Genomic DNA, 24951 nt, shown 5'->3' on the forward strand with positions numbered 1-24951 from the left:
TCCTTCGGCAGGGTTATTCCTAAATATTTTAATGATTTAGCTTCCCACTTAAGATCATATGTATCCTGCAATTTTTTGGATGGTGTATAATTTAGGGACATAACCTGCGTTTTCTTTACATTTATTTTATAACCTGATATTTTCCCAAAGTCATCCAACAGTGTAAACAATCCTATAAATGATTTTTCTGGTTCACTCAGATAGACCAAAACATCATCTGCGAATAACGCCACTTTCTGTTCAATCCCTGCCACCTTGATACCTTTTACGATTTCGCTTTGTCTTATTAGTTGGGCAAGCGGTTCAATATATAGTGCAAAAAGGAGAGGAGAAGTTGGGCATCCCTGTCTCGTGCCTCTCTCTAAGGTGAAGGAGTCAGAGAGGTCCCCATTTATCTTAATTCGGGCTGTAGGGCTGTCATATAGAGTCTGAATTACTTTAATAAACTTTTCTTGAAAGCCGAATCTTCCTAACACTCTGTATAGGAATGCCCAACTAACCGAATCAAAAGCTTTCTCAGCGTCCAATCCTACTACCATTGTCTCTGTCTCGTTCTTATTAACCTGTTCTAATATGTGCAGAGTTCTCCTTATGTTGTCCTGTGTTTGTCTTTGTTGAATAAATCCAGTCTGGTCTCAATGGATTAGGCCAGGTAAAAGCTTTTCCAATCTGCGCGCTAATATAGATGTAAATAGTTTGTAATCTAAGTTAAGAACACTAATTGGCCGATAATTGCCACATTCTAGTTTATCTTTACCCTCTTTAGGAATAACTGAAATAATCACTTCTCTCCAGGAAGGTGGAGTTTCTTCTCTCTGCAAGATCCAATTAAAGGTGTTAAGTAAAGTAGTAATGGGGCTAACTGTGTCTTCAGGGACTTGTACCACTCTGAGGTAAACCCATCAGAACCCGGGGACTTTCCAGCCTTTAACCTAGAGATGGCCACGTTCAGTTCTTTGACAGTTACTGGTTCTAATAAACTTTCATTTTGTAAATCTGTAAGTTTAGGTAGATCTAAAAAATTCAATACACTGTCTATGTAGGGCTCATTGGGGGCCCGGGGTTGGGAGTACAGCTCTCGATAATATGTTTCAAAACTCTCTTGAATTTTCCCTATTGTACTCTCCACAAGCTTTGTCTTTGGATTCTTTATTTTATGAATTGTATTGTCTGCTTGTTGTTTTCGTAATTTATATGCTAATAATCTAACTGATTTACCTCCTACTTCATAATTCTTTTGTCTCAGGTAAAGAAAATTTCTTTGAGTTTCCAACGTATAAATATCGTCAATTTCACTTTGCAATTTCCTAATTTCCTGTTTTCGATTTGAATTACTTTTGTTGCTACCTACAACTTGAAGTTGTTTTAGTTTTCCTTGAAGGTCTGCTAATTTTTGTGCATTGATTTTTTTCATGTGAGTGGTAATGGAAATAATTTTCCCTCTCAGTACAGCTTTCAATGTATCCCATAAGATCACTGGTGATGTTTCTCCCGTGTCATTAAGGTCTAGATATTCTTTGATCTCTCCCCTTAATCTCTCCATTACTTTCGGGTTATTGAGTATATGTGAGTTTAGCCTCCATAGTGTTTTCCTCATTTTCCTTTCCAGGATTAGGGACATAGAGACTGGGCTATGATCCGACAGATCAATTGTTGCAATATTACAGTTTTTTATCCTGAGTCTATCTGTATTAAAGATAAAGAAATAGTCTATCCTTGAATAGGCTGAATGAGGGAAAGAATAATATGTATAATCTTTACTAGTAGGGTGTAATTCCCTCCAAACATCTATAATTCCCAACTCCTCCATCAATGAATTCACTTTCCGAGTCAGAGGTTTATTCTGAGTAACTATTCTTGAAGAATCTAATATAGGATTTAATCTAATATTAAAATCCCCTCCACAAATTACTACCCCTTGAGAACTGAGCATTAGGTCAAAAATGTGTCTATAAAATGACCATTCACAACCTGGAGGAGCATAAACATTCAGCAATGTTATTTCTGTACCTTCTGTTCTTCCTGTGATTTTTACGAACTGTCCTTCTTTGTCTCTAGTCTCTGAAATATGTTCATAATTAAGAGTACTTGATATTAAAGTAGCTACCCCTCTTTTGTGACTCAATTTATATGATGAATAAAATACATGCTTAAAGCCCGTTCTTTTTAATTTTCCATGTTCAGATTGGCTCATATGTGTTTCCTGGAGGAAAGCTATTTGTGCCCTCTCTTTTTTCAATTTAGACATAATCTTATTTCTTTTAATTGGATTCAAAACCCCATTAACATTATAGGAAATTATTTTTACCAATTCAGTTTGCATTTTTCTCTAGTAGAAAAAAAAACAATCTCCTTTTCTAACCAAACAGTAAGCAATCCCTTCTCAACAGTAAACCAAGACATATAACCACACCCTAGACATTTTTGAACGTGCAACATTTGAAAATTTTTCCTGACTTCCCACAGTGAGGCCTGAGCACCGACCCGCCTCAGTTCAGAGGGATAACCTCTATCTTCACCCTGTGTTAGAGGGCCCTCAGCAGTTTGAATAATCATAGAGAATTTTCTCCTATTTATGTCTCGACCATATTGCTATCATTCAAGTTATTCCGTCTAGTTTATTTTCAGTTACCAGTTTTCATTTTACCTTTCAGTCCGATTTACTCTTTTCAGTCATTTCTCTTAATTAATCTGTGTTCTCTGTACATTCGCGTCTGAATATTTGCAGCTTTTCCTTGTAGTTTGACACTCTGGTTCGTGTGGAGCGTCCTCGCCCCACTAACTGCCACGACTTCTGCCGAATCCTCTCCAGTAGCGACTCCGGTTGGGTGATAATTTTAATAGGTAGTCCCCGGTCCGCCAGGTCCAATGTTGCCTCCTCCACCGTAGCGTAAGTTTTTGTCCCTTTGTCGTAAAAGACTCTCAGCTGAGCTGGATACAGGGTCTGGAATCTGATGTTGTTTTCCTTCAGGACTCTCCATGTTTCCGTATATTCCTTCCATCTGGCAAGAATCCCTGCTGCGTAGTCGTGGTCTAAACTGATTTTACAGTTGTTCCACATGAAACCTTTCTTTTGCCATGCCCTTTTAAGCACCTCTTCCTTCGTTCTGTAACTGAGAAATCTGACCAGAATCGATCTGGGCTGGGCGCCTGCTGGGGGCTGTGGTGCCAATGCGCGGTGAGCTCTTTCTATCTGTAGGTCTTTTGCGGCCGGTATATCAAGGTTCTCTCTAAGTAGCTTCTCCACGAAGGGAATCATCAATCCGGGTTTACCTTCAGTTCCTTCGGGAACTCTGTAAATCCTCACATTTTCCCTTCTCGAGCGGCCTTCTTGATCTATTAGTTTCCACTGGAGCTGGTCTTGCAGCTTCAGCATTTCTGCTATCACCTCCTCTGCGTTTTGTAGCTTCTCTTCAATTCCAACAATCCTCGCTTCGGCTTCATCTATCCGCGAGTTAGTTTTTACTATTTCTCCTTTAATATCTTCCAGCTGTTTGCTGTTATCTTGTCGGAACTCGCGAATCTCTCCGAGAATCAAGGACAGAGTCACTGATTCCCCCTCATTATCTCCGTCCTGGCTTGCCGTGGGGGAGCTAGGCCCGTCGCCTTGCAGCGTCTCTTTATGTTTATCAGCCTTCGGAGCGGACTTTTTAATCTTGTTCTTAGACATCATCCTTGCCCCTTTTATTAATATAGTTATGCAATATTAAGTATTTGTCTAAATTCGATTATGGGGCAGTTTACCTTCTTTTTTGTCGAGAGACCTTTTCCTTACGCCGCCATTCCCTTGATGACCCGGAAATCCCGGCCGGAAAAACATCTTTATCATTTCTTAATGCATGCATTACTAAATGACAATAAAAGGGGACTGCGTGTCCTCATAATCATCGTAAAATTGAGGGACAACCAGTACATTACAATACATAATAAAAACTATAATTACAACACGAAATGTATATTGAAAAATTAAATAAGTAGTGCTAAAAGAGGAAAAAATACTGTGGTAGTGTTCATGTGTCATTGTCCATTCAGAAATCTGGCGGAGGGAAGAAGCTGTTCCTGAAACAGGGTCCTGTACCTTCTCCTTGATGGTAGCAATGAGAAGAGGACATGTCCTGGGTGGATGTTAGATGCCACCTTTTAGAGGCATTGCTTTTTGAAGGTGTTCTCAAGTCATAGTCATACTTTATTAAATAGTACTATGTAAATTGTGCCAGGAATTAAGTCCAGGACCAGCCTATTGGCTCAGGGTGTTTGACCCTCCAAGGGAGGAGTTGTAAAGTTTGATGGCCACAGGCAGGAATGACTTCCTATGACGCTCTGTGTTGCATCTCGGTGGAATGAGTCTCTGGCTGAATGTACTCCTGTGCCCAACCAGTACATTATGTAGTGGATGGGAGACATTGTCCAAGATGGCATGCAACTTGGACAACGTCCTCCTTTTGGACACCACCGTGAGAGAGTCCAGTTCCATCCCCACAACATCACTGGCCTTACGAATGAGTTTGTTGATTCTGTTGGTGTCTGCTACCTTCAGCCTGCTGCCCCAGCACACAACAGCAAACATGATAGCACTGGCCACCACAGACTCGTAGAACATCCTCAGCAATGTCCGGCAGATGTTAAAGGATCTGTTTCTGTGCTGTAATGCTCTACAACCCTCCACAGCACAGTTACAAGTCCTTCCAGCTTAAGGAGCCCACACTTACACCCATGTAACCAATTAACCTACTAACCCGCATGTCTCAATGCTGGTGAGGCTACTGCCTATAATGGAGCTGGCTGAGTTCACAACTTTCTTCAGCTTTTTCCTGATCCTATGCAATGATGCAACCAGTTAGAATGCACTCCACGGTCCATCTGTAGAAATTTGTGAGTGTCTTTGGTGACATACCAAGTCTCCTGAAACTCCCAATGAAATATAGCCACTATCATGCCTCCTTTGTAATTGCATCAATTTGTTGGGCCCGGGATAGATCCTCAGAGATGTTGACACCCAGGAACTTGAAACTGCTTACCCTTTTCACTTCTGATCCCTTGATCAACGCTGGTGTGTGTCCCTTGACTTACTGTTCCTGAAGTCCACAATCAATTCCTTGGTCTTATTGTTGAGTGCAATGTTGTTGCGACACCACTCTCAACCAGCTGATCTAGCTCACTCCTGTTGTATGCCTCCTTGTCACTGCAGCACTGGGAATTGAAATTCTGATGGAGGTGAAGGAGTTACTAAAGAGGCTCAGCATGGTGGTGTAGCAGGTAGCTTAATGCTCTTACAGCACCAGTGTCCCACGTTCAATTGTCACTGCTGTCCATAAGGAGTTTGTATGTTCTCCCTGTGACTGCATGGGTTTCCTCCCACTTTCTAAAGACATGCGGGTTAGTAGGTTAATTGGTTACGTGGGTGTAAGCGTGGAAGGACCTGTTAACTGTGCTGTAGAGAGTTGTAGAGCATTACAGCACAGAAACAGGTCCTTCAGCCCACCTAGTCTGTGCTGAACTGTAATTCTGCCTAGTCCCATTGACCAGCACCTGGACCACAGCCCTCCATACCCTTCTGATCCAAGTACTTAACCCAGACATCTCTTAAATGTTGCAATGAGTGTTTTATCTCCAAAAAAAACAGAGTTGTCGTCCAGAGCATCCTGTGAAGCAGAATTGTCAGTACTGATCTCTCCCCATGTACCCAGCATCCCCCAGTGCTGGCTTGCTCTTGTTATTTTGGCTCTTGCAGTCCATACTCAGGAGATGCGACAGTTTTCTGCCCAAGGCTGCACCAGAGAACTTGCCATTTAGTTCTCTATCTCATAGTCGTTTTGTTCTCTTGGCTTGTGAATGTAAGGCATGGTGGGTCAGAGGTACAGGCGCTGAGAGTAAGTGCTGTTCGTATAGGTTTATTGTCACATCTACCAAACTTTAAAAAAACTGTCTTGTATACTGCTTATGCAGATCAAATCATTACATGGGGCTTTGAGGTAAAACAATAATGAAGAGTAAAGCGTATCTATAAAGACGTAGTGCATTAGGCCATTTGGCCCATCTATCCTGTGCTGCTGACAAAGCCGTGTTTGTGTTCTGTGCCCACAGGTTGAGGGAGCTCTGCGTGAAGCTCATGTTTCTGCATCCGGCAGAGTACGGCCGCAAGGCGGAGGAACTGCTGTGGAGGAAGGTTTACTACGAAGTCATCCAGCTTGTCAAAACCAACAAGAAGGTATTTCTGATTTCACTCCGTCCACCGCAGAGGGCAGCGTCTCCCGGTAGCCATCCATTTAAATTCCCATTCTGACATTTTCGTCCATGGCCTTTGCTACTGCCATGAAGAACGGGGCCACTGTCAGGTTGGAGGAGCACACCTCAAAGGGCCTGTACTGTGCTGTAGTATTCTATGTCATAAAAGCTGAGGAGGCTGGCCCTCAGCCTGTGCAGCTGATACCATAATCTTGCCTCCTGTTGCAATTCTTGCCCTTGAAGCAGTTAACCAATTCAAAGGTTCTTGCCGAATGCACTTCTGCTGGCCTATCAGCTAGCTGATCCCAAATCACAACAACTTGCTGTGTCAGAATAAATAATTTTCTTCTCCTTTCTGGGTGTTTAGATTCTGTTTCAAACTCTGTTTAAACCACCGTGACTTTGAGCACCTACTAAATCTCCCCATAACCTTATTAGGAAGAGTGCCTCAGATTCCTGAGCTTTCACTCATCTGTTGGAACTGTTTATTTAACTCTATATCAAGCAGTTTTTCAAAGGCCTGATATCTTTAGTTCAAATTCATTGTCGTAGAAATTGTGGGCAGCACAGTAGTGTAGTGGCTAGCAAAACAATATTACAGTGTCAGTGACGCGGGTTCAGTTTCCGCTGCTGTCTGTAAGAAGTTTGTACATTCTCCCCGTGACTGTGTGGGTTTCCTGTGGGTGCTCCGGTTTCCCTCCACTTTCCAAAGACCAGTGGGTTAGTAGTTTAATTGGTCACATTGGGCATTGGGGGCTTGTTGGATCAGAATGGCCAACTGTCGTGCTCTAAATCTAAGTAAATAAATGTACATATACGTGCTGCAAATAATTAGCTTTTTTGTAGCACCAACACAGAACATTACAAACATAAGTTAGCTAAGGAATGGGTGTGATGGTTGTGGACAGAAATTTCCAGGGTTTCACTTGCAGTTCTCTTTTGAAACCCTCACTGTGACTCTGTCCCGGTCTCACTGTCTTGTGTTCTCTCTCGCAGCATATCCACAGTCGGAGTGCCCTGGAGTGTGCCTACCGTACCCACCTGATTGCGGGCATTGGCTTCTACCAGCACCTCCTCCTGTACGTCCAGTCCCACTACCAACTGGAACTGCACAGCTCCATTGACTGGACCCATGTCACCGACCCCCTGATAGGTCAGTGTTTTGACCCAGAGAGAACGTAGGAGAAGGGAGCTGGTGGGCTGGGTCAGTGGGATGGGTGTGTTACCCTTCTAGCATTGGGACTTCTTAAAGATTAGCTTCGTTTGTCACAGGAAAATCAAAACGTAAATTGAAATGTGTTGTTTTGATTGAATGACCAACACAGGCTGAGGATGTGCTGGTGTTGTCCGCAGTGCCGTCACACTTCTGGCACACATAGCATGCCCATAACTTACTAACCATAACCTGTCTGTCTTTGGAATGTAGGAGGAAACTGGAGCACCTGGAGGAAACCTGTGCATTCTCGATGAGAATGTACAAACACCTGACAGACAGCGGCAGGAATTGAACCCCATTTGCTGGTGCTGTGAAGAGGTGTGCTAATCCCTGTGCTATCATGCCATTGACACCTGGTGCTGGTATCAGGGAGCCCTGCTGTTTGATCTGGTTCTGAATGTAACCACAGTGGGTGTGCAAGTGGCTCCAGGCGTTTGATCACACTATGGACTCTCAGTGACTCGAGTGATGGGGGCCAGCTCACGCTGTGTGTCTAGGGATGGTAGGTGGTTGGTGGGAGTATTAGTGTTGGGTCTGAGAGGAGTTGAGGGCTTTCCAGTGTTTTCGTAGGATGTGAGGTGGTCTTGAAGTACACTCAAAGTGAATTACCTGGAAACTATTGGTAGTACAGGTGTGTTGCTATATAAAACTTGGGTACAGTACAGTACCGGTGGGGATGGGTCTGTCATTGTATAACACTGGCATACAGTAGCGGTGGGGACAGGTCTGTCACTATAACACGGGTACAGTACTGGTGGGGATGGGTCTGTCATTGTATAACACTGGGGTACAGTACTGGTGGGGATGGGTCTGTCACTGTATAACACTGGGTACAGTACTGGTGGGGACAGGTCTGTCACTATAACACGGGTACAGTACCGGTGGGGATGGGTCTGTCACTGTATAACACTGGGGTACAGTACTGGTGGGGATGGGTCTGTCACTGTATAACACGGGTACAGTACCAGTGGGGATGGGTCTGTCATTATATAACACCGGGGTACGGTACCGGTGGGGTTGGATCTGTCACTGTATGACACTGGCGTACAGTACAGGTGGGGACGGGTCTGTTTCTGTATAACACCCGAGTATAGTACCGGTGGGGATGGGTCTGTTGTCGTACAGCACCGGCCTACAGTAAGCAGCGTACAGTACCGGTGGGAATGGATTTGTCACTATATGACACTGGGATACAGTACCAGTGGGGATGGGTCTGTCACTGTATAATACTTGGGTACAGTGGAGATGGGTCTGTTGATGTATAATACCTGGGTACAGTACTGGCGCTGATGGGTCTGTCATTGTACAACACCGGTACAATGACCCATCTTGGGTACAGTACTGATTTGTACCCACCAGAATATTGTTATATAGTAACAATCTGTTGAATAACACCTAGGTTTGAGGTCCTCTGTTGGTTGGAGTCGACTAAAGATTCGCATCCTAGCTGTCTACGTGATATGTGAGCCAGGGCAGTATGATACGGGGAGCAAGCTGTTACTCATGCTGCAAGCTCCTCTCTCCACGTAGCTGATGAACCCAAAGGAACGGCAGAGACCGATACAGTTTGGCAACAGTGGTGTCGCAGGAGTTGTCAGTCAGCACTGAATTCAATGTAGGACTCTAGCTCGGGATTTTTCTTTGGGGTTTACTCCCGAAGCCTTCCCTAATGAGTAGGTGTAGCTGCAAGGCGGTAGAGATTTGAAATCGGAGTTTTCCTTCTAGATGAGCTTCCTATAGAGACTGGTTTTAAGGCATCAGTAACCTGCCGGACTTGGTAGCTGAGCCGCATGTGAAGACCAGGAGCTGGACTCAGTTGTCAGAGGCTAGTTGAGATGCACACCATTGGGAGCATTTAATAAGAAGTGGGAATGTATCCCACTACCATTATGCTGCTCCCTCGCCCAGCTATAACAACCCTAAGGAAGTATATTGAGGTGTATTTATACAAGGTATACTATACAGTAGTGATGTGTGAAGTACAGTAGTAGCAGTATAGTAGAAAGTAGTAGGGTATAGTGTTATACAGTAATAGGTTAACACAGGGTATGCTAGAGTCAACTTGCCAGCATAGAGTCATATTCATAGATTATGAACAGAAAGAGGCCCTTCAGCCCCTCTAGTGTGTACTGAGCCATTTAAAATGCTTACTCCCATCGACCTGCGCTGGGACCATGCCCCACCATACCCTTACCATCCAAAATTCTCTTAAATGTCGAAACCGAGCTTGCACGCACTACATACATTTGTAGCTCATTCCACGCTGCAAGTGAAGAAGTTTCTCTTCATGTTCCCCTAAACTTTTCACTTTTCACCCTTAACCTATAACCTTGCCCAGCCTCAGTGGAAAAAACCTGCTTGCTTTTTCACTATCTACAGCTATCCCTCATATTTTGGTATACCGCTATCAAATCTCTCCTTAATCTACATACCTAGGAATAAAGTCCTAACCCATTCAATCTTCCCTCATAACTCAGGTCCTCCAGTCACGGCAACATCATTGTAAATTTCTTTGTGCTCTTTCAACCTTATTTACATCTTTCTGTAGGTAGGTCTAAAACTGTACACAATGCTCTGAATTAAGCAACACCAATGTTTTATACAAATTCAATGTAACATCCCATCTACTGTACTTAGTACTTTGATTTATGAAGGTCAATGAGCCAAAAGGTTTTTTACGACCCTATCTACTTGTGACACCTCTTTCAATGAATTATAGACCTGTATTTCCAGATCCCTTTGTTCTACTGCACTATTTCTACTTCTCTTCGTTCTAGTGCCGTAACCTTCACTGTGTAAGACCTACCTACCCTGGTTGGTCTACTGAGGTAAAATACCTCACACATGTTTGCATTAAATTCATTAAGTTCCACCTGGCCCAGCTTCTGCTGCATGCCATGGTAGTCTGCCTTGCTGTCCACTACACCCCCAATCTTGATGTCATCTGTACATTTGCTGATCCAGTTAACCACATTATCATCCAGATCGTTTATATAGATGAGAAACAGTAACAGACCTAACGGTGATCCCTGTGGCACTCCATTAGTCTACACTGCATGCCTTATTGCTGTGGCAAGTCTACCACCCTGGGCTCATAGAACATAGAGCATCATGAGGATAGGCACTTTAGCCCACAATGCTGTGCTGAACCAATTTTTTTTTAGATTATGAGAATACTCGGTCCTCTTTTATTGTCATTTAGAAATGCATACATGCATTAAGAAATTGTACAATGTTTCTCCGGAGTGATATCACAGAAAACAGGACAAACCAAAGACTAACACTGACAGAACCACATAATTATAACATATAGTTACAGCAGTGAAAAGCGATACCATAATTTGATGAAGAACGAACCATGGGTACGGTAAAAAAAAGTCTCAAGGTCCCCGAGTCCCTGATAGCAGGTGGCAAAAGGGAGAAACTCCCTGCCATAAACCCCCAGGCACTGTCAACTTGCCGATGCCTTGGAAGCAGCCGACCACAGCCGGCACTGAGTCCGTCCATCTGAAAACTTCGAGCCTTCGACCAGCCCCTCCGATACAGCCTCCCGAGCGCCTTCGACCCAGCCCCGGCTGCTGAAACAAGCAAAGCCGAGGATTTGGGGCCTTCTGCTCTGGAGATTCTGGTTACCACACAGTAGCAGCAGCAGCGAAGCGGGCATTTCAGAAGTTTCCCAGATGTTCCTCCGTACTCTCACGTCTGTCTCCATCAAATCAGAATTGTGCACGGTCCCCTACTTGACAGATTACAGATATCGTTCACCGGAGAGACCGTGCATTCTGTTGTCGCGCCGCCATCTTCTCCTAATTTAATTTACTAATTAAATTAGTAATGAAATGTCTAACTAAACTAATCTCTCCTGCTTACACAATGTCCATATCCTTCCATTTTCCTTGCATTCATGTGTCTATCTAAATGTTTCTTAAAAATCTCCAATGGTTCTGCTTGTACCATCACCTCAGGCTGCGCATTCCAGACACCCATCACCCTGTGTATACACCTGCCCCTCATATTTCCTTTGAAATTGCTTCCTCTCGTCTTAAGTGCCCTCTGGTATTATACATTTCAACCCTTGGAAAAAGATATTATCTGTCTACTCTCTGTGCCTCTCATTTTTATAGACCTCAGATTTCCCCTCAGCCTCCGCTGTTCCACTGGTAACAATCCAAGTTCGTCCAACATCGCGTGTTACCACGTATCCTCTAATCCTGGCAGCATTCTAGTGAAGCTCTTCTGTACTCTCTCCAAAGCCTCGACATCCTTCCTATAATCCAAGTAACTCATCTACTTTCCTGTCCTGTTGATGCTGAGAGTCTAGAAACATTTTGAGTGTCTCTTCTGTCTTGAGGATCTAAAGGTTTTGCCTCTCTCCCCCGGACAGGTCGTAGGAAGCTGGTTACTGCCTCAGGCAAGGAAATGGAATGGGCTCAAATGGCTTGTCACAGATGCCTGATGTACCTGGGAGACCTTGGTGAGTGTTGACGGAACATGAGCCTGCAGTCTGCTTGCAACAAAGGAATACTATTTGCATTTGTACAGTACTCTGTGTGAGGAAGGAGTTTTTAAGGAACTGAGGGACAAAATTTTTATTACACTGTCGCTGTATAATATGTTAATATGTAATAACAAGTTTGGATGGTTCCAGTCTTTTCTCCAGGGTAGGGGAGTGCAAAGCTAGCAGGGTATAGATTTAGGGTGAGGTAGGAGAGATTTAAAAGAGACATGAGGGGTAACTTTTTCCAAATAGTTTGGAGAGTATGTAGAATGAGCTGCGAGAGGCAGTGGTTGATACAGATATAATGGTATCAATTAACAAGTGCATGAAGGGTGGGGCTTAGAATGAAATAGGTCAAATGGTCAAGGATTACATTGTGAGTTACTGGCCTGGAGACACCTGTTTACTAAGGGTTCTCTAGTAAGATTGTGTTTCGGTGTACATGATTAATAAATGACTCTGAATCTGAACCCCTTCCCCTTTTCTTCCTCAGCCCCACCTTCGTCTCCTCCCTCAACCCCCACCCTGGCTGCCTCCCATCTTCCCCCTCAGCCCCCACCATCCTCCACTGTTCCACCCTCAGTCCCTGTCTCCGTCCACTATATCTGACTGTGGAATAGCCGGGTCGTTGCCATACCTTCATGTGTATTTCCTCCTGCCTTTCAGCGCGGTACCAGAATGAGCTGGCGGGCGTAGATACTGAGCAGCTGGCCGAGAGGTTTTACTACCAGTCGCTCTCGGTGGCGCCTCATGTGGGTGAGTACAATACCAGGCTGGGAGAATGGGCTTGTTGTTGGTGCGGGGAGCCTCCAGCGGAGGCCTGTTCGTAGTATCAGGCCAGCATGAGGAGGAAGCAAATCATTTTTCCTTGACACGAGCTTGAATTTTGCCAACCTTCTCATTACTACAATACAGGTAAACAAGAAACAGCTTACCTTGATGCCTTTCAAATTATTGTTGGGAACTTCAATCAGGCTTGTTTGAAAATAAATTTCTGCCCAATTATCAGCATTTAACCTGCAGCACAAGGAGTCCCAACACACTCGACCACTGCTATACTACTATAAGGAACACCTCCAGTTCCATGTTCAGACTGCATTTTGAAAAATCTGATTGCTTGGCTGTGTTACTGCTACCTGCATATGGGCAGAGGCTAAACAGCAAGGCTCTAGAGTTAAGGACAAGAAAAAGGTGGTTGCAGGAGGCAGAGGAGCGAGTGGCTTGTTGGATTGCTTCGAGTCAGTGGACTGGGCAGTGTTCATGGACTCATCAGATGATCTGAATCAATACACCATGGTTGCTGTGGATGAGTGTGTCCCCACAATAATCATTCAGAGTTTTCCCTGACCAGATGACCTGGATAAACCATGAGATCTGCAATCTGCTGAGGACCAGATTAAGTAGCATTCAGGTCTGGCAACCAGGTAAAATACAAAAGGTCCAAGTACAATCTTTGGAAAGCCAATTTTGGACCAAATGTAAATCACTGAAGAATGCTTGAAGCTGTGGTGGGGCTTGAATGCTATCATCTCCTACCAACTTTGCTCCTAGATTTTATCCTTGCTCTGACCGCTAAGATGTGGTGAACCTTCACGAACTCCCACAGCCCTGATGACTCTGTGATTTCAGTCTCTGAAGCTGACGTGAGAGCATCTTTCATGAGGCTGGACCCATGGAAAGCATTTGGACTAGACAGGGTGCTGATAAGCTGGCTGGAGTGTTCACCAATACCTTTAACCTCTTGCTTCGGCAGACTGAGGGTCCAGCGCTTAAGTGACATTACAAAGAAAGCACAGTAGTGCCTCTAATTTCTTAGAAGCTTGCGAAGGTTCAACGTCGTCTAAAACTTTAGACAAAATTCTATAGATGTGTGGCATATTGACTGGTTTCATCATGATCTAGCATGAAAACACAATGTCCCTGAACAGAAAAGCCTACGAAAGGTAGTGGATATGGCTTAATCCATCATGGGTAAAGCCCACCCCACCATAGAGTACTTCCACATGGAGCACTGTTGCAGGAAAGCAGCATCCATTATCAAGGCCCTGCACCATTCAGCATCTCGCTGCTGCCATCAGGAGGAAGGTACAGGAGCATCAGGACATATACACCAGGTTCAGGAACAGTTATTACCCCTCAACCATCAAGTTCTTGAACCAGAGGGATAACTTCAGTCTTGCCCCATGACTGAATTGTTCCTACAACCTATAGACTCACTTTAAGGACTCTTCATCTTGTGTTCTTGATATATATTGCTTATTTATTTGTTAATAGTATTTGTTTTATTTTTGTATTATGTTCATTGTCTTTTGCACATTGATTGCTTGTCTGTTCTGTTGGGGCGGTTTTTCATCGATTCTATTGTGTTTCTCGTATTTATTGTGAATGCCTTCAAGAAATTGGATCTCAGGATTGTATATGGTGACATATATGTACTCTGATAATTTACTTCGAACAGTCAGAAAGAAGGTACTAAATGTTGTTGTTCGGTCGTTAAGTCGAGTCCAACTCTTTGTGACCCCATGGACTCCTGCACACCAAGCCTTGTCGGAAACTGCCTGTCTAATATCCCCAAGGTCATACACATTGAGTGATACTTATCCATTGTAGCCTCTGCCGTCCTCTCATCTTACCTTCTGTTTTACCTAACATGAGAGTCTTCTCCAAGGAATCCTGTCTTCTCATGATGTGGCCAAAATATTTGAGCTTTTGTCCAATAATCAAGCCTTCTGTGAGTGGTCTGGCTGTATTTCTTCAAGTATTGACTTTTTGGATCTTCTTGCCGTCCAATGAACTCTTAACACTTTCCTCCAGCCTCCAAGCTCAAAGGCGTCGATTCTTTTGTATTCAGCCTTACTAATAGTCCAGCTGTCAGCCATACATCACAACTGGAAATACCATAGACTTGACTGTACGGATCTTCGTAGACAATGTTACGTCTCAGCTCTTCAGTATTTTATCTAAATTTGCCATTGCTGCTCTCCCCAGAAGTAAACGTCATTTAATTTTGTGGCTGCAGTTGCCATCTACAGAAATCTTTCATCCGGGGAAGACAAAATCAGTCACTGCTTCCACTTCCTTTCCATTTATTACCACGGAGTTAATAGGGCTGGTCGGCATAATCTTGGTTTTCTTAATATTGAGCAACAAGCCAACTTTTGCACTTTCTTCTTTCACTTTGATTAGAAGCTTCCTCAGATCCTCCTCACTTTCAGCCATTAGAGTGGTATCATCTGCATATCTGAGGTTGTTAATATTTTGTCCGACTATTTTGATTCCAACATTTGAGTCTGTAGACCAGCATTGCTCATTATGTGTTCAGCATATAGATTAAATAAATAGGTGACAGTATACAGCCTTGTCGTACTCCTTTCCCAATCTTGAACCGGTTTGTTGTTTCGTGTTCAGTTCTAACTGTTGCTTCTTGATCTTTGTACAAGTTTCTCATAAGGCAGAGATATCCTCTATTTCTTTAAGGGGTTGCTATAGTTTATTACTTTTGAAGGCTTTAGAGTAGTCAGTAAAACATAGATAAATACTTTATGTGGGTACTAAATACCCACACTCAATTCAGCAACGGCTTCTTCCCCCCCGTCGTCAGACTTCTGAGCAGTCCATGAACACTGTCCCTTATTTCTTTTGCAGAATTTATTTTGTGATTTCTAGTACTTTTGTCTTTGTTCTATACTGCTGCTGCAAAGCAATATGTCATATAAAGATTAGCTGTATTTGTCACATGTACATTGAACCATACAGTGAGATGCGTCATTTGCATCAACAACAACGCAGTCCAAAGATGTTCTGGGGTCAGTCTGCAAGTGTTGCCATGTTTCTGGCGCCAACATACCCATACCCACAACTGTCTAACCCTAACCCATACTGTAAGTCCTGGTGGAAACACATGTGGTTATGGGGATAATGTAGAAACATGTTACAAACATTGGAATTGAACTTGGGTCTCTGGCACTGTAATAGCTGCTCACTACTATGCCACTTGTCTCTCTTTGCTGATACACAAGAAAGCACTGGAGGCTGCTGTCCTAGGCAAATAATGTGCCAGCAACGTAGAGTGAAGTAGGGGAGGACAGGTTGCTTCAGGCTCCTGGCTTGTCAGTGTGAAAGGGAGAAGGTAGCGAGTGCTTTGGGAGTGAAAGCAAGCGCTTTCAGATGAGGGAGGAATATTTTGCTACCAGCATTGGTCTGTGTGTAATATCAGAATCAGAATTCTTTATTATCACCAAGTATGTGGACGCTTACAGGGAATTTGATGCCGGTTTCCCTGAGCTCTCACTGCACAGAATCAAAAAGCAAACAAAACAATGGTGCAAATAATCGTGAACTATATACAATGAGATACACCTGTGTATGTACAGGTGGACTTATTTTATAATAGACTAAAATTCACGTGTTCATAAGACTGATGAAAGTCTTCAGTGAAATGAAGTGAATGATGCAGCTTCCCAGGCAGTCTCTGTGGTTACTGTAAACGCAAGGCGTATCTGGAACCCCTGATTGCTTTTGTTATTGAATTGTGTAGCTGCTCCAGGTTCGTTATTGCCTCTAATTTATTTTGTGCTCTTTCTTTCCAGGCATGCCCTTTAACCAGCTTGGGACACTGGCCGGGAGTAAATATTACAACGTGGAGGCCACTTACTACTACCTCAGATGGTAGGTTGTACTGAGAGTTTGTAACTGCAGAGCCCTCATAATTCTGATTTACTGTTACGTCTGGGGTGAATGTGTGGAGGAAGGTGTAGGTGATGTCCTCCCGTTACAGCTCCTCCCTCTGGTTTCCTGTCTCCCCCTTCCTCTCCTCTCTTATCAGATTTCTTTCTTCTTCATCCCATTGCCTCTTCTGCTTGAACCCTGCCAGCTTCTTACTTAATCTCCGTACCCCACCACACCTAACCCCTTCCCCGGTCTCATCTATGTGTGGCCAGCTCCTTCACTTCTGTTACCACCTTATTCTGGCGTTTTCCCCCTACTTCCTTTCCGGCCTTAATAAAGGGTCTTGGCTTGAAACACCGACTGTTTATTCCCCTTCGCAGACGCTGCCTGACCTGCTGAGTTCCTCCAGTATTTTGTGTGTGTTCCTCACGGTTTCCAGCATCTACAGACTTTCTTGTGTCTGTGCGACCATCCCATTTTATGCAATGATCCAGGAGGTATGGGGCAATATCTTGATGCTTTCTGCAGGTGACATCATTGGGTGTGTGTTAACGTGTGGCATTCCTGCCTCTGGAGTGACGTTCGCACTGTTAAAGGACAGTGGTGGGTAAGCACTGTGCCTTTGGAGATGTGTTGGAAGGATATGCACTGGAGGGGTGGTGCTGAGGGAACATGGCAACGTTTGAGAAAGGGCATTGAAAATGGGATACCCTATTGAAGAAAAATTTTGGAGATAAAGGTTAGCTTTATTTGTCATGTGTATTGACACAGTGAAATGCAGTGTTTGTGTCAATGACCAACACAATTCGAGGATGTGCTGGGAGCAGCCTGCAAGTGTACCAGGCTTTCGGTGACGACGTAGCATGCCCACAACTTACTAACCCCAACCTGTACATCTTTGGAATGTGGGAAGAAACTGGAGCACCCGGAGGAAACCCATGTGATCGCAGGGAAAATGAACAGACTCCTTACTGATAACAGCGGGAATTGAACCCTGAACACTGGCACTGTAAAGCATTGTGCTGTCTATTACGGAGCACAGAAGAAGCACTCGATATCAAGGGACATTAGTGATGGGGCAGCCCACCATTAACCATGGGTGGCTGGGGTTTGGGAAGGAAGGAGTGCTGTCTTGTCAGCAGTGTGGTTAGCGTTTCTATAGTGTGTGTACCTCTGGCACAGTAAAGATTAGAAGTTAAAAGAAAATTTATTATCAAAGTATGTATATATTACCATGTACTACCCTGAGATACATTTTCTTACTGAAGTTCACAGCAGAACACATCCATGTTTAAATAAACACTGTTCTCTGGCTGTGTTGAATAAGGGCTGCTGCAGGAACTCGGCCGGTTGGGTAGCATATGTGGCGGGAAACATTCAGTACTTCGCACAGGCGCCCTCTCCCCATGCTGATGGATGATCTTGGCCTGGTGGCGTTGACTGTGCATTTCCTTGCATGGATGATATCTGTCCCGCTGGGTTCCTCCAGCAGTTTGTGTATTGATCTGTACCTCTGTAGTTTGTTTACTGAGGGTGGGTGGGAGGCTTGTTCTGTTACTGTTTTGCTGTCGTTGCTTAAGCTCCGCTGAACATTGTGAGCATACTACATTGGCGCCGAAATGTGTGGTGACACTTGCGGGCTGACCTCAGCACATCCTTGTGTGTGTTGATTGTTAATGCAAACGATACTTAAGCCCATCACCCCTACTGCCGACAGCGACTCGCCAAAGTCACCTGTCCTGGGCCAGTCTTTCAAGTTGTCCCCAGGTGTAGCTCATCTTCGAAGATCCTTCTTCTCCCAGGGATATGGTCTTTGGAGCTTCTGTTGGCAATTGTGTAGCTCTGGGTTTTTACGGGGTGGGGTTACCAGCCTCATGCCCTACCCTCCTTGTGCAACTTGGCTCCATGATGGAGATAATGCAAATGATGCATTTCGTTAGTTTGTTTTCATGTACGTGTGCTGGACCTGAAAGTCTGAACATGGCATTTAGCAAGTTGCTAATTATGCTCAGTGAGCCTGCATTGCAGTTATGGTGTGTGTGAGATTTAAAGGGGATCTCCTCTTCTGTTTGTTCACCTTGACTTACTGTTGCATCTCTTTTGCACTCCTCACCATCCCACCAACAGCATCCACTCTGAAATGCCTTTCGAAGGAGCCTATGGGAACCTGAACCGGCTCTTTGAGAAAGCTGCCAAGGCCTACCACCAGATCCGCAGGACAGACACGAAGAAGCTGTCAGTGAGCAGGCAAAGGTGAGGTATATTGCTGCTCGTTCAAACACTGAACTCATTTCATTAGTAAGTTAGGAACTAGCTTGTTTTGGTGCCCTGGTGATGGGACTAAAGCTGAGACCTCCTGTGATGTTAGTAATGCCACAGGTAGTTGTGGTTCAGCGTTGATAGATGCTGCCTGGTCTGCTGAGTTCCTCCAGCATTTTGTGTGCACTCTGGATTTCCAGCATCTGCAGAATCTCTTGTGTTTAGAAGTTTAGAACTTTTTTAAAAACAGCAGCTATGGCTGTAACTTTGACTTCCTGTGTTTCCTACCAGGACGAGAGACATCAAGCGTTTGTTGGTGAGCTTCATGTACCTCCAGAGTTTACTTCAACCCAAGAACAGGTACGTGTCTCATCCCATTCATCGGTTCTTGCAGTGTGTGTGTGTGTGTGTGTGTGTGTGTGTGTGTGTGAGAGAGACAGAATTTTCTTTACAAAGCAGCTCAGTGCCACGCAGCCGGGGTTTCCTGCCTTGTGTTAGCGTGGAGCTGCTAAGACGAATTGCCGTTGGGAGTTGCAGACTGTGATTTGCTGCTGATTATCAACAAAGGGGAATGGGAAATGTACAGTCTGCGATTCCCTCCAGAAGGAGTGTCCAATCCATAGTAGGGCAGGTGTGTGAAGATTGAGATAGTCATAGTCATACTTTATTGATCCCAGGGGAAATTGGTTTTTGTTACAGTTGCTCCATAAATGAAGCATCATTATGAAGCATCATTTTGAAGTCCAGATAATTCATGGACAAGGCAATGGCATTAAATGTACAGTAACCTGCAGCCCACTGGCTGGAACGATGTAGAAGCGTTTTTAACACTAACTTTTAAAATGGAGAATTGGATATATAGAGTCGGTTAAAATTGGGGCACACCGGGACTAGTACATTTTGACCAGTTAAGCGGCTCCCCTAGTTAGCTGATGGTTCATGGAAATAGTTTAAAAGGGCATTTAAAAAAGTCAAATTGCTGTTTAACCGAGTAACACATTATGTACTTAAATGAAATACAGAACAAATTAGAATATCAGCAATGCTACTACAATACAATAAAGCTGTATTAGCTCCTAATAGATATAAAACAGAGGAGTTCAGCCAGTGTATGATGCATTGTTCTCTCTGATTGACTAGAAATGAACAAAACCAGTGCAGGCACCTTGTGTAGATATTGGGCCACTTTCATGCAATGCTATCAGTTGCATCCTCCAAATCTTTTTCATTGTAACATTGGAGGTGATTGTTGATGCCTTCAAATTCTTCATTAGTTCCTGACTTGAAGTGGTGAAATTGTTTCATTTTCATTCCCAGGCCTGAATGCTTGAAACTACAGTGAGCAAAACAGTTCTGAATTTTTTTTTGCAGCTTATTTCTTGCCAACTATTAGTGACAAAAATCACTGCTTTTTGAAAGAAGCACATGCAACTGATGCTATTTAAAAACTGTTTGCTCTAAGCACAGCGTAGTGTCTAAAGGCCACACAAGTGTCCGAGACTGACTCCAGTTAAAACCTATTCGGTAACATTCTTCTGTCCCAATTAATAGGCATGTTGTCCCAAGTAAACTAAGGGAATCCTGGTTACTTTCTCCATTAATTTTTGTTCTTTAAGATTTGTCCAAAATAAGCGGCTGCCCAGATTAACTGATGACCCAACTAAGTGGAATACATTGTACACTGTTTTGACAACTGCTGTAAATGTTGTGCTACATGTTCTTTTATTGATAACCAACAACAATAAGAGACAATTTCATTGCTGTGCTTGGAAAGAATCCAGTTACCCCTACTAGGGCACAGTCCACAAGGTGCCTGCGCTGATTTTGTTCATTTCTAGTCAATCAGAAAGAACAATGCATCGTACGCTGGATGAATTCCTCTGTTTTATAACCATTAGGAACTAATACAGCTGTATTGTATTGTAGTAGCATTGGTAATGTTCTAATTTGTTCTGTATTTCATTTAAGTATGTAATACCTTAGTACATAAGTCCATTACCTCTACTAGGGCATAGGCTGCTAACAGCAGCTTGTCAGAGTCTTCTATCCTGGGCCAGTCTTTCAAGTTGTCCCCAGCTGTAGCCCATCTTGGTGACAGCTTCAAGATTGCATCACCATGTGTTATTTGGCCGGCCTCTCTTATCCGCCTGTGGCTTCCACAGACCTGTGGCTTTCACCACATGTCTTCTAGGCAAAGATCCTTCCTCTCCCAGGGATGAAGTCTTTGGAACTATTGTTTGCATTTCTGTAGCTCTGGGTTTTTATGAGATGAGGTTGATAGCCCCATGCCCAACACTCCCCCTTTTGCAGCCGGGCTTGGATCCGTCCGTGGCGGGCGGAATTAAGCAGGGATCAGGCAGAGGCCTTAAAGGTCAAACCCATGATCAGCGAGTCCTGGGGTAGATACGCAGAGGTTGGCAAACCATGGAGGGCAAAGGTCAAGGTCCAGAGCTCTGCAGGTATGCAGAGGTTGAGGCCCCTGGGTCAGCTTGTCCAGAGGTCAGGGGCCTGATGTCTGAGAGTATGGGCCAGGGACTGGAGGTCATGGGCCCGACTGGATGACTGAAGGTGGTCTACCATGAGTTTAAAGGCCTGTCGGTGTGAGTGAGTGGGTGGGTGGGAAAAGGGTTTGTTTTCCTGTTGTTGTTTGATTATGTGTTGAACATTGTGGCTGTGCTATATTGACAGCAGATTGTGTGGCAAAACTTGCAGACTAGCCTCTCCACCCCCCAGCACATAAGACTATTAAGACATAGGATCAGAATTGGGTCATTCAGCCCATCAAGTCTTCACCACCAGTTCATCATGGCTGTTTTATTATTCCTATCAACCCCATTCTTCCACTTTCTCTATGTAACCTTTGATGCCTTGACTAATCAAGAACCTATCAATCTCTGCTTTAAATATACCCACAGATGTGTCCTTCACAGCTGTACATGGCAATGAATTCCACAGGTTCACCACCACCTTGCTGAAGAAATTTGTCCTTGTCTCTGTTTGAAAATGACATCCTTATATTCTGAGGCCAGAGATGATTTACTCTAAGGCTGTGGCCTCTAGTCCTAGTCTCCCCAACTGTAGAAAAGATTTCTCCATGTCCACTTGAATTAGGCCTTATAATATTTCATAGGTTTCAATGAAATCTCCACCCCCCCAACCCACTTACCCTTCTATACTCCAGTGAGTATATGCCCAGAGTCATCAAAAGCTCCTCATATATTAACCCTTTTATTCCCAAGATCTTTCTCATAAACCTCTTCTATGTGCTGTCCAATGGAAGCACATCCTTCCTTGTATACGGAGCCCAAAACTGCTGACAACAGTCCAAATGTGGTCTCACCAATGCCTTAAAGCCTCAGCATTATATGCTTCCTGATATATTTTAGTCCGAGAAAGCAGAAGCAGGCTTTAACACGTCACCAGCTCCAAGGCTGAAAGGTCACCCCCCAATCCTGTGCTGTAGGATTTTGACCTATTTTGATCCTATTTTCTAGGGAAGATGACCTTTGCTCAGAAGGATATTTATCACTTGGATCGCTTTTCTGGTCTCCAGACCCCTGCTATGCTTTTCAAAGACCTTTCTTCCCTGGGCTGTCTACTTGCTTGGACAGTTTGTTAACCCTTGCCTTACCACAACTTCCACACTATTTTGGACTGTCTTTTCACTGGGATGGTGATAGAGAGGGACATGTGGTCACTGTGCAAAGCTGTTCCTGGGCCTATGGCGTGTTGTTATGCTTTAAACACCTGGAGGAGTGTAGGGCTTCATTGGGTGCCACGGTAGCAGAGTGGTTAGTGCAAGCTTATGGCTTCAAAAGTTTGGAATTCAATCCAGGCATCTTCTTTAAGGAATCTCTGTACATTCTCCCCATGCAAAGAATATTCTGGCTGGTCTGGTTTCCTCACACAGTCCAAAGAGGTACCAGGTAGGTTAATTGGTCATTGTCAATTGTCCCATGATTCGGTTAGGGTTAAATTGGGGTTGTCAGGGGCTGTTGGGTGGTGTAGCTAAAAGGGCTGGTAGGGCCTGTTCGCACTATCTCTTAAATAAAATAAATGAGTTTACGTGGTGTGGAACTGTTCAGAGAGAAAAAGGAGCATCAGTTAAGGGCATTAAGTTGAAAGTTTAGCTTTATTTGTCATGTGGACATCGAAACATCCAGTGAAATGTGTCATTTTTCATCAAATCAAATCAGCTGGGCAGCCCGCAATTGCCACATTCTGGTGCCAGCATAGTGTGCCCATGACTTACCCTAACCTGTACATCGTAGAATGTGGAGGAAACTGGAGCACATGGAGCAATTCCAAGCGGTCGTGGGGAGAACGTACAAACTGTTTACAAGCAGCAGAAAGAGTTAAACTCTGATCTTCCAGCTGACACTGTAATAACTTTATGCAAACCATATGTTACCATGCTGTCCTATGACACTGGCATCCTAGTGAATAGGTCAGACATGTAACCTTTCTCCCCCTCACTAGGTGAGACAGTTTTGCCTGGGGAGCACTGTCCAGAATGCTGTGGGGGAACGGTGGGAACTGGACAAGGACGGCTGAAAGTCAGCTCAATATTCCGAGACTGCTCCTCGGCCCTGATTGGATATGCAGTTCTCCACTCTGCTCATTCTGAATCTTTCTCCCTGTTCTCTCCCTCCGCAGTAGCACTGCAGATGTGGAGGTGACCTCCATCTGCCAGTCGGTCTTGGAGGATTTCAACCTGTGCCTCTTCTACCTGCCTTCCAACCTCAATCACAGTGGCTCGAGCGAGGAGGAGGAGGAGTATGACCGGGGTTGCGGCTTCCTGCCTGACCTCCTCATCTTCCGGATGATGGTCATCTGCTTAATGAGCGTGCACAGTCTCAAAAAGACCGGTAGGTAGACGGTTACCTTCCTGGTGGGATTTGGGGTGGCGGGGGTGGGGGGGGGCGGTGATTGGTTCACACAGAATCAGTACTAGGTTTAATATCACTGACATATGTATTGTTTTGTGGCAGCAGTACAGTGCAATATGTAAAAATATTACTATTATTTACAATGGGAAATATATTAAAAACATTTCTTATTTCTCACTGCCCAAAGAAAAAGTAGTGAGGTAGTGTTCATGGATTCATGGACTGTTCAGAAATCTAATGGTGGGGGCGGGGGAAGAAGCTGTTCCTGAAATGTTGTGTGGGTCTTCACGGTCCTGTACCTCCTCCCTGATGGTAGTAATGAGAAGATCTGGGTGGTGAGGGTCCTTACCATCTTCGGGCATCATCTTTTGAAGAAGTCCTTGATGGCAGGGAGGGTTGTGCCCATGATGGAGCTGGCAGAGTCTACAACCCTCTCCAGCTTTATCTGGTTCTGTGCATTGGAGCCTCAAAGAGATGACGTAGGATTGGGAGATGTAGAACCCTTGTGGGTGGAGTTGAGAAACTGGAAGGGTAAGAAGACCTCGATGGGAATTATATACAGGAGCTAGGATGTGGTCTACAAATTACAGCTGGAGATAGAAAAGGCGCGTAAAAAGGGCAATGTTACGTTACTCGTGGGATTTCAATCTACAGATATATTGGGAAAATCAGTTTGATGCTGGATCCCAAGAGGGATAATTTGTGGAATGCCTTTGTGGTTGCGCCCACTAGGGGAATCAGCAATTCTGGATTGGATGTTTAAAAACTACAATATGTATCCACTACACAACCTAAAATTTGTCCTCTTCACAGACTTCCACGAAACAAAGAAACCCCTTAAAATGAGAGAAACATCAAATCCCCAAATGCCAATGCCCCTCCCCCTCCCTTCGCAGAAGCAGCAACTAAAAGCATCAACCCACCTGCAGAAGTACTGACCCCCCCCCCCCCACCCATGGATCCAGAGTCCATCCAGCTACATACAGTCCACAAGGCAGCACTTTGGTATCTCAGACAGGCTGTCTTACTCCTGCGAGGGGGAGAGAGGTCACTCCTGCAACAACGGGAGCAGAGACCAACAACTCGCTGTTCCGATGTTAGAATCTTCCATGTCGCTTCTCTAAACCCCCTGTCTTGATGATCGATAGGGGGGGGGAATCGCTCAAGTACAGGAGCCTTCTTCTGACAGCAACCGG

General features: G+C 44.3%; 1 protein-coding gene across 3 annotated transcripts in view; it reads left to right on the forward strand.

Moving 5' to 3' along the window:
• smg5 (SMG5 nonsense mediated mRNA decay factor) overlaps positions 1-24951 on the forward strand; it is an 83577-nt gene that overhangs the window by 15684 nt on the left and 42942 nt on the right. For all 3 annotated transcript variants that reach the window (XR_011889762.1, XM_072283619.1, XM_072283633.1), the window contains exons 3-10: positions 6085-6208; positions 7222-7378; positions 11826-11915; positions 12606-12695; positions 16529-16607; positions 18735-18860; positions 19158-19226; positions 23523-23734. Coding sequence is in view for 2 of the 3 variants with exons in the window: in XM_072283619.1 (XP_072139720.1) it covers positions 6085-6208; positions 7222-7378; positions 11826-11915; positions 12606-12695; positions 16529-16607; positions 18735-18860; positions 19158-19226; positions 23523-23734 (947 nt within the window). In the remaining variant the exon portion in view is untranslated. The remainder of the gene's footprint in view (positions 1-6084; positions 6209-7221; positions 7379-11825; positions 11916-12605; positions 12696-16528; positions 16608-18734; positions 18861-19157; positions 19227-23522; positions 23735-24951) is intronic.

This window comes from Mobula birostris, chromosome 2, assembly GCF_030028105.1.
Source record: "Mobula birostris isolate sMobBir1 chromosome 2, sMobBir1.hap1, whole genome shotgun sequence".
Taxonomy (NCBI): Eukaryota; Metazoa; Chordata; class Chondrichthyes; order Myliobatiformes; family Myliobatidae; genus Mobula; species Mobula birostris.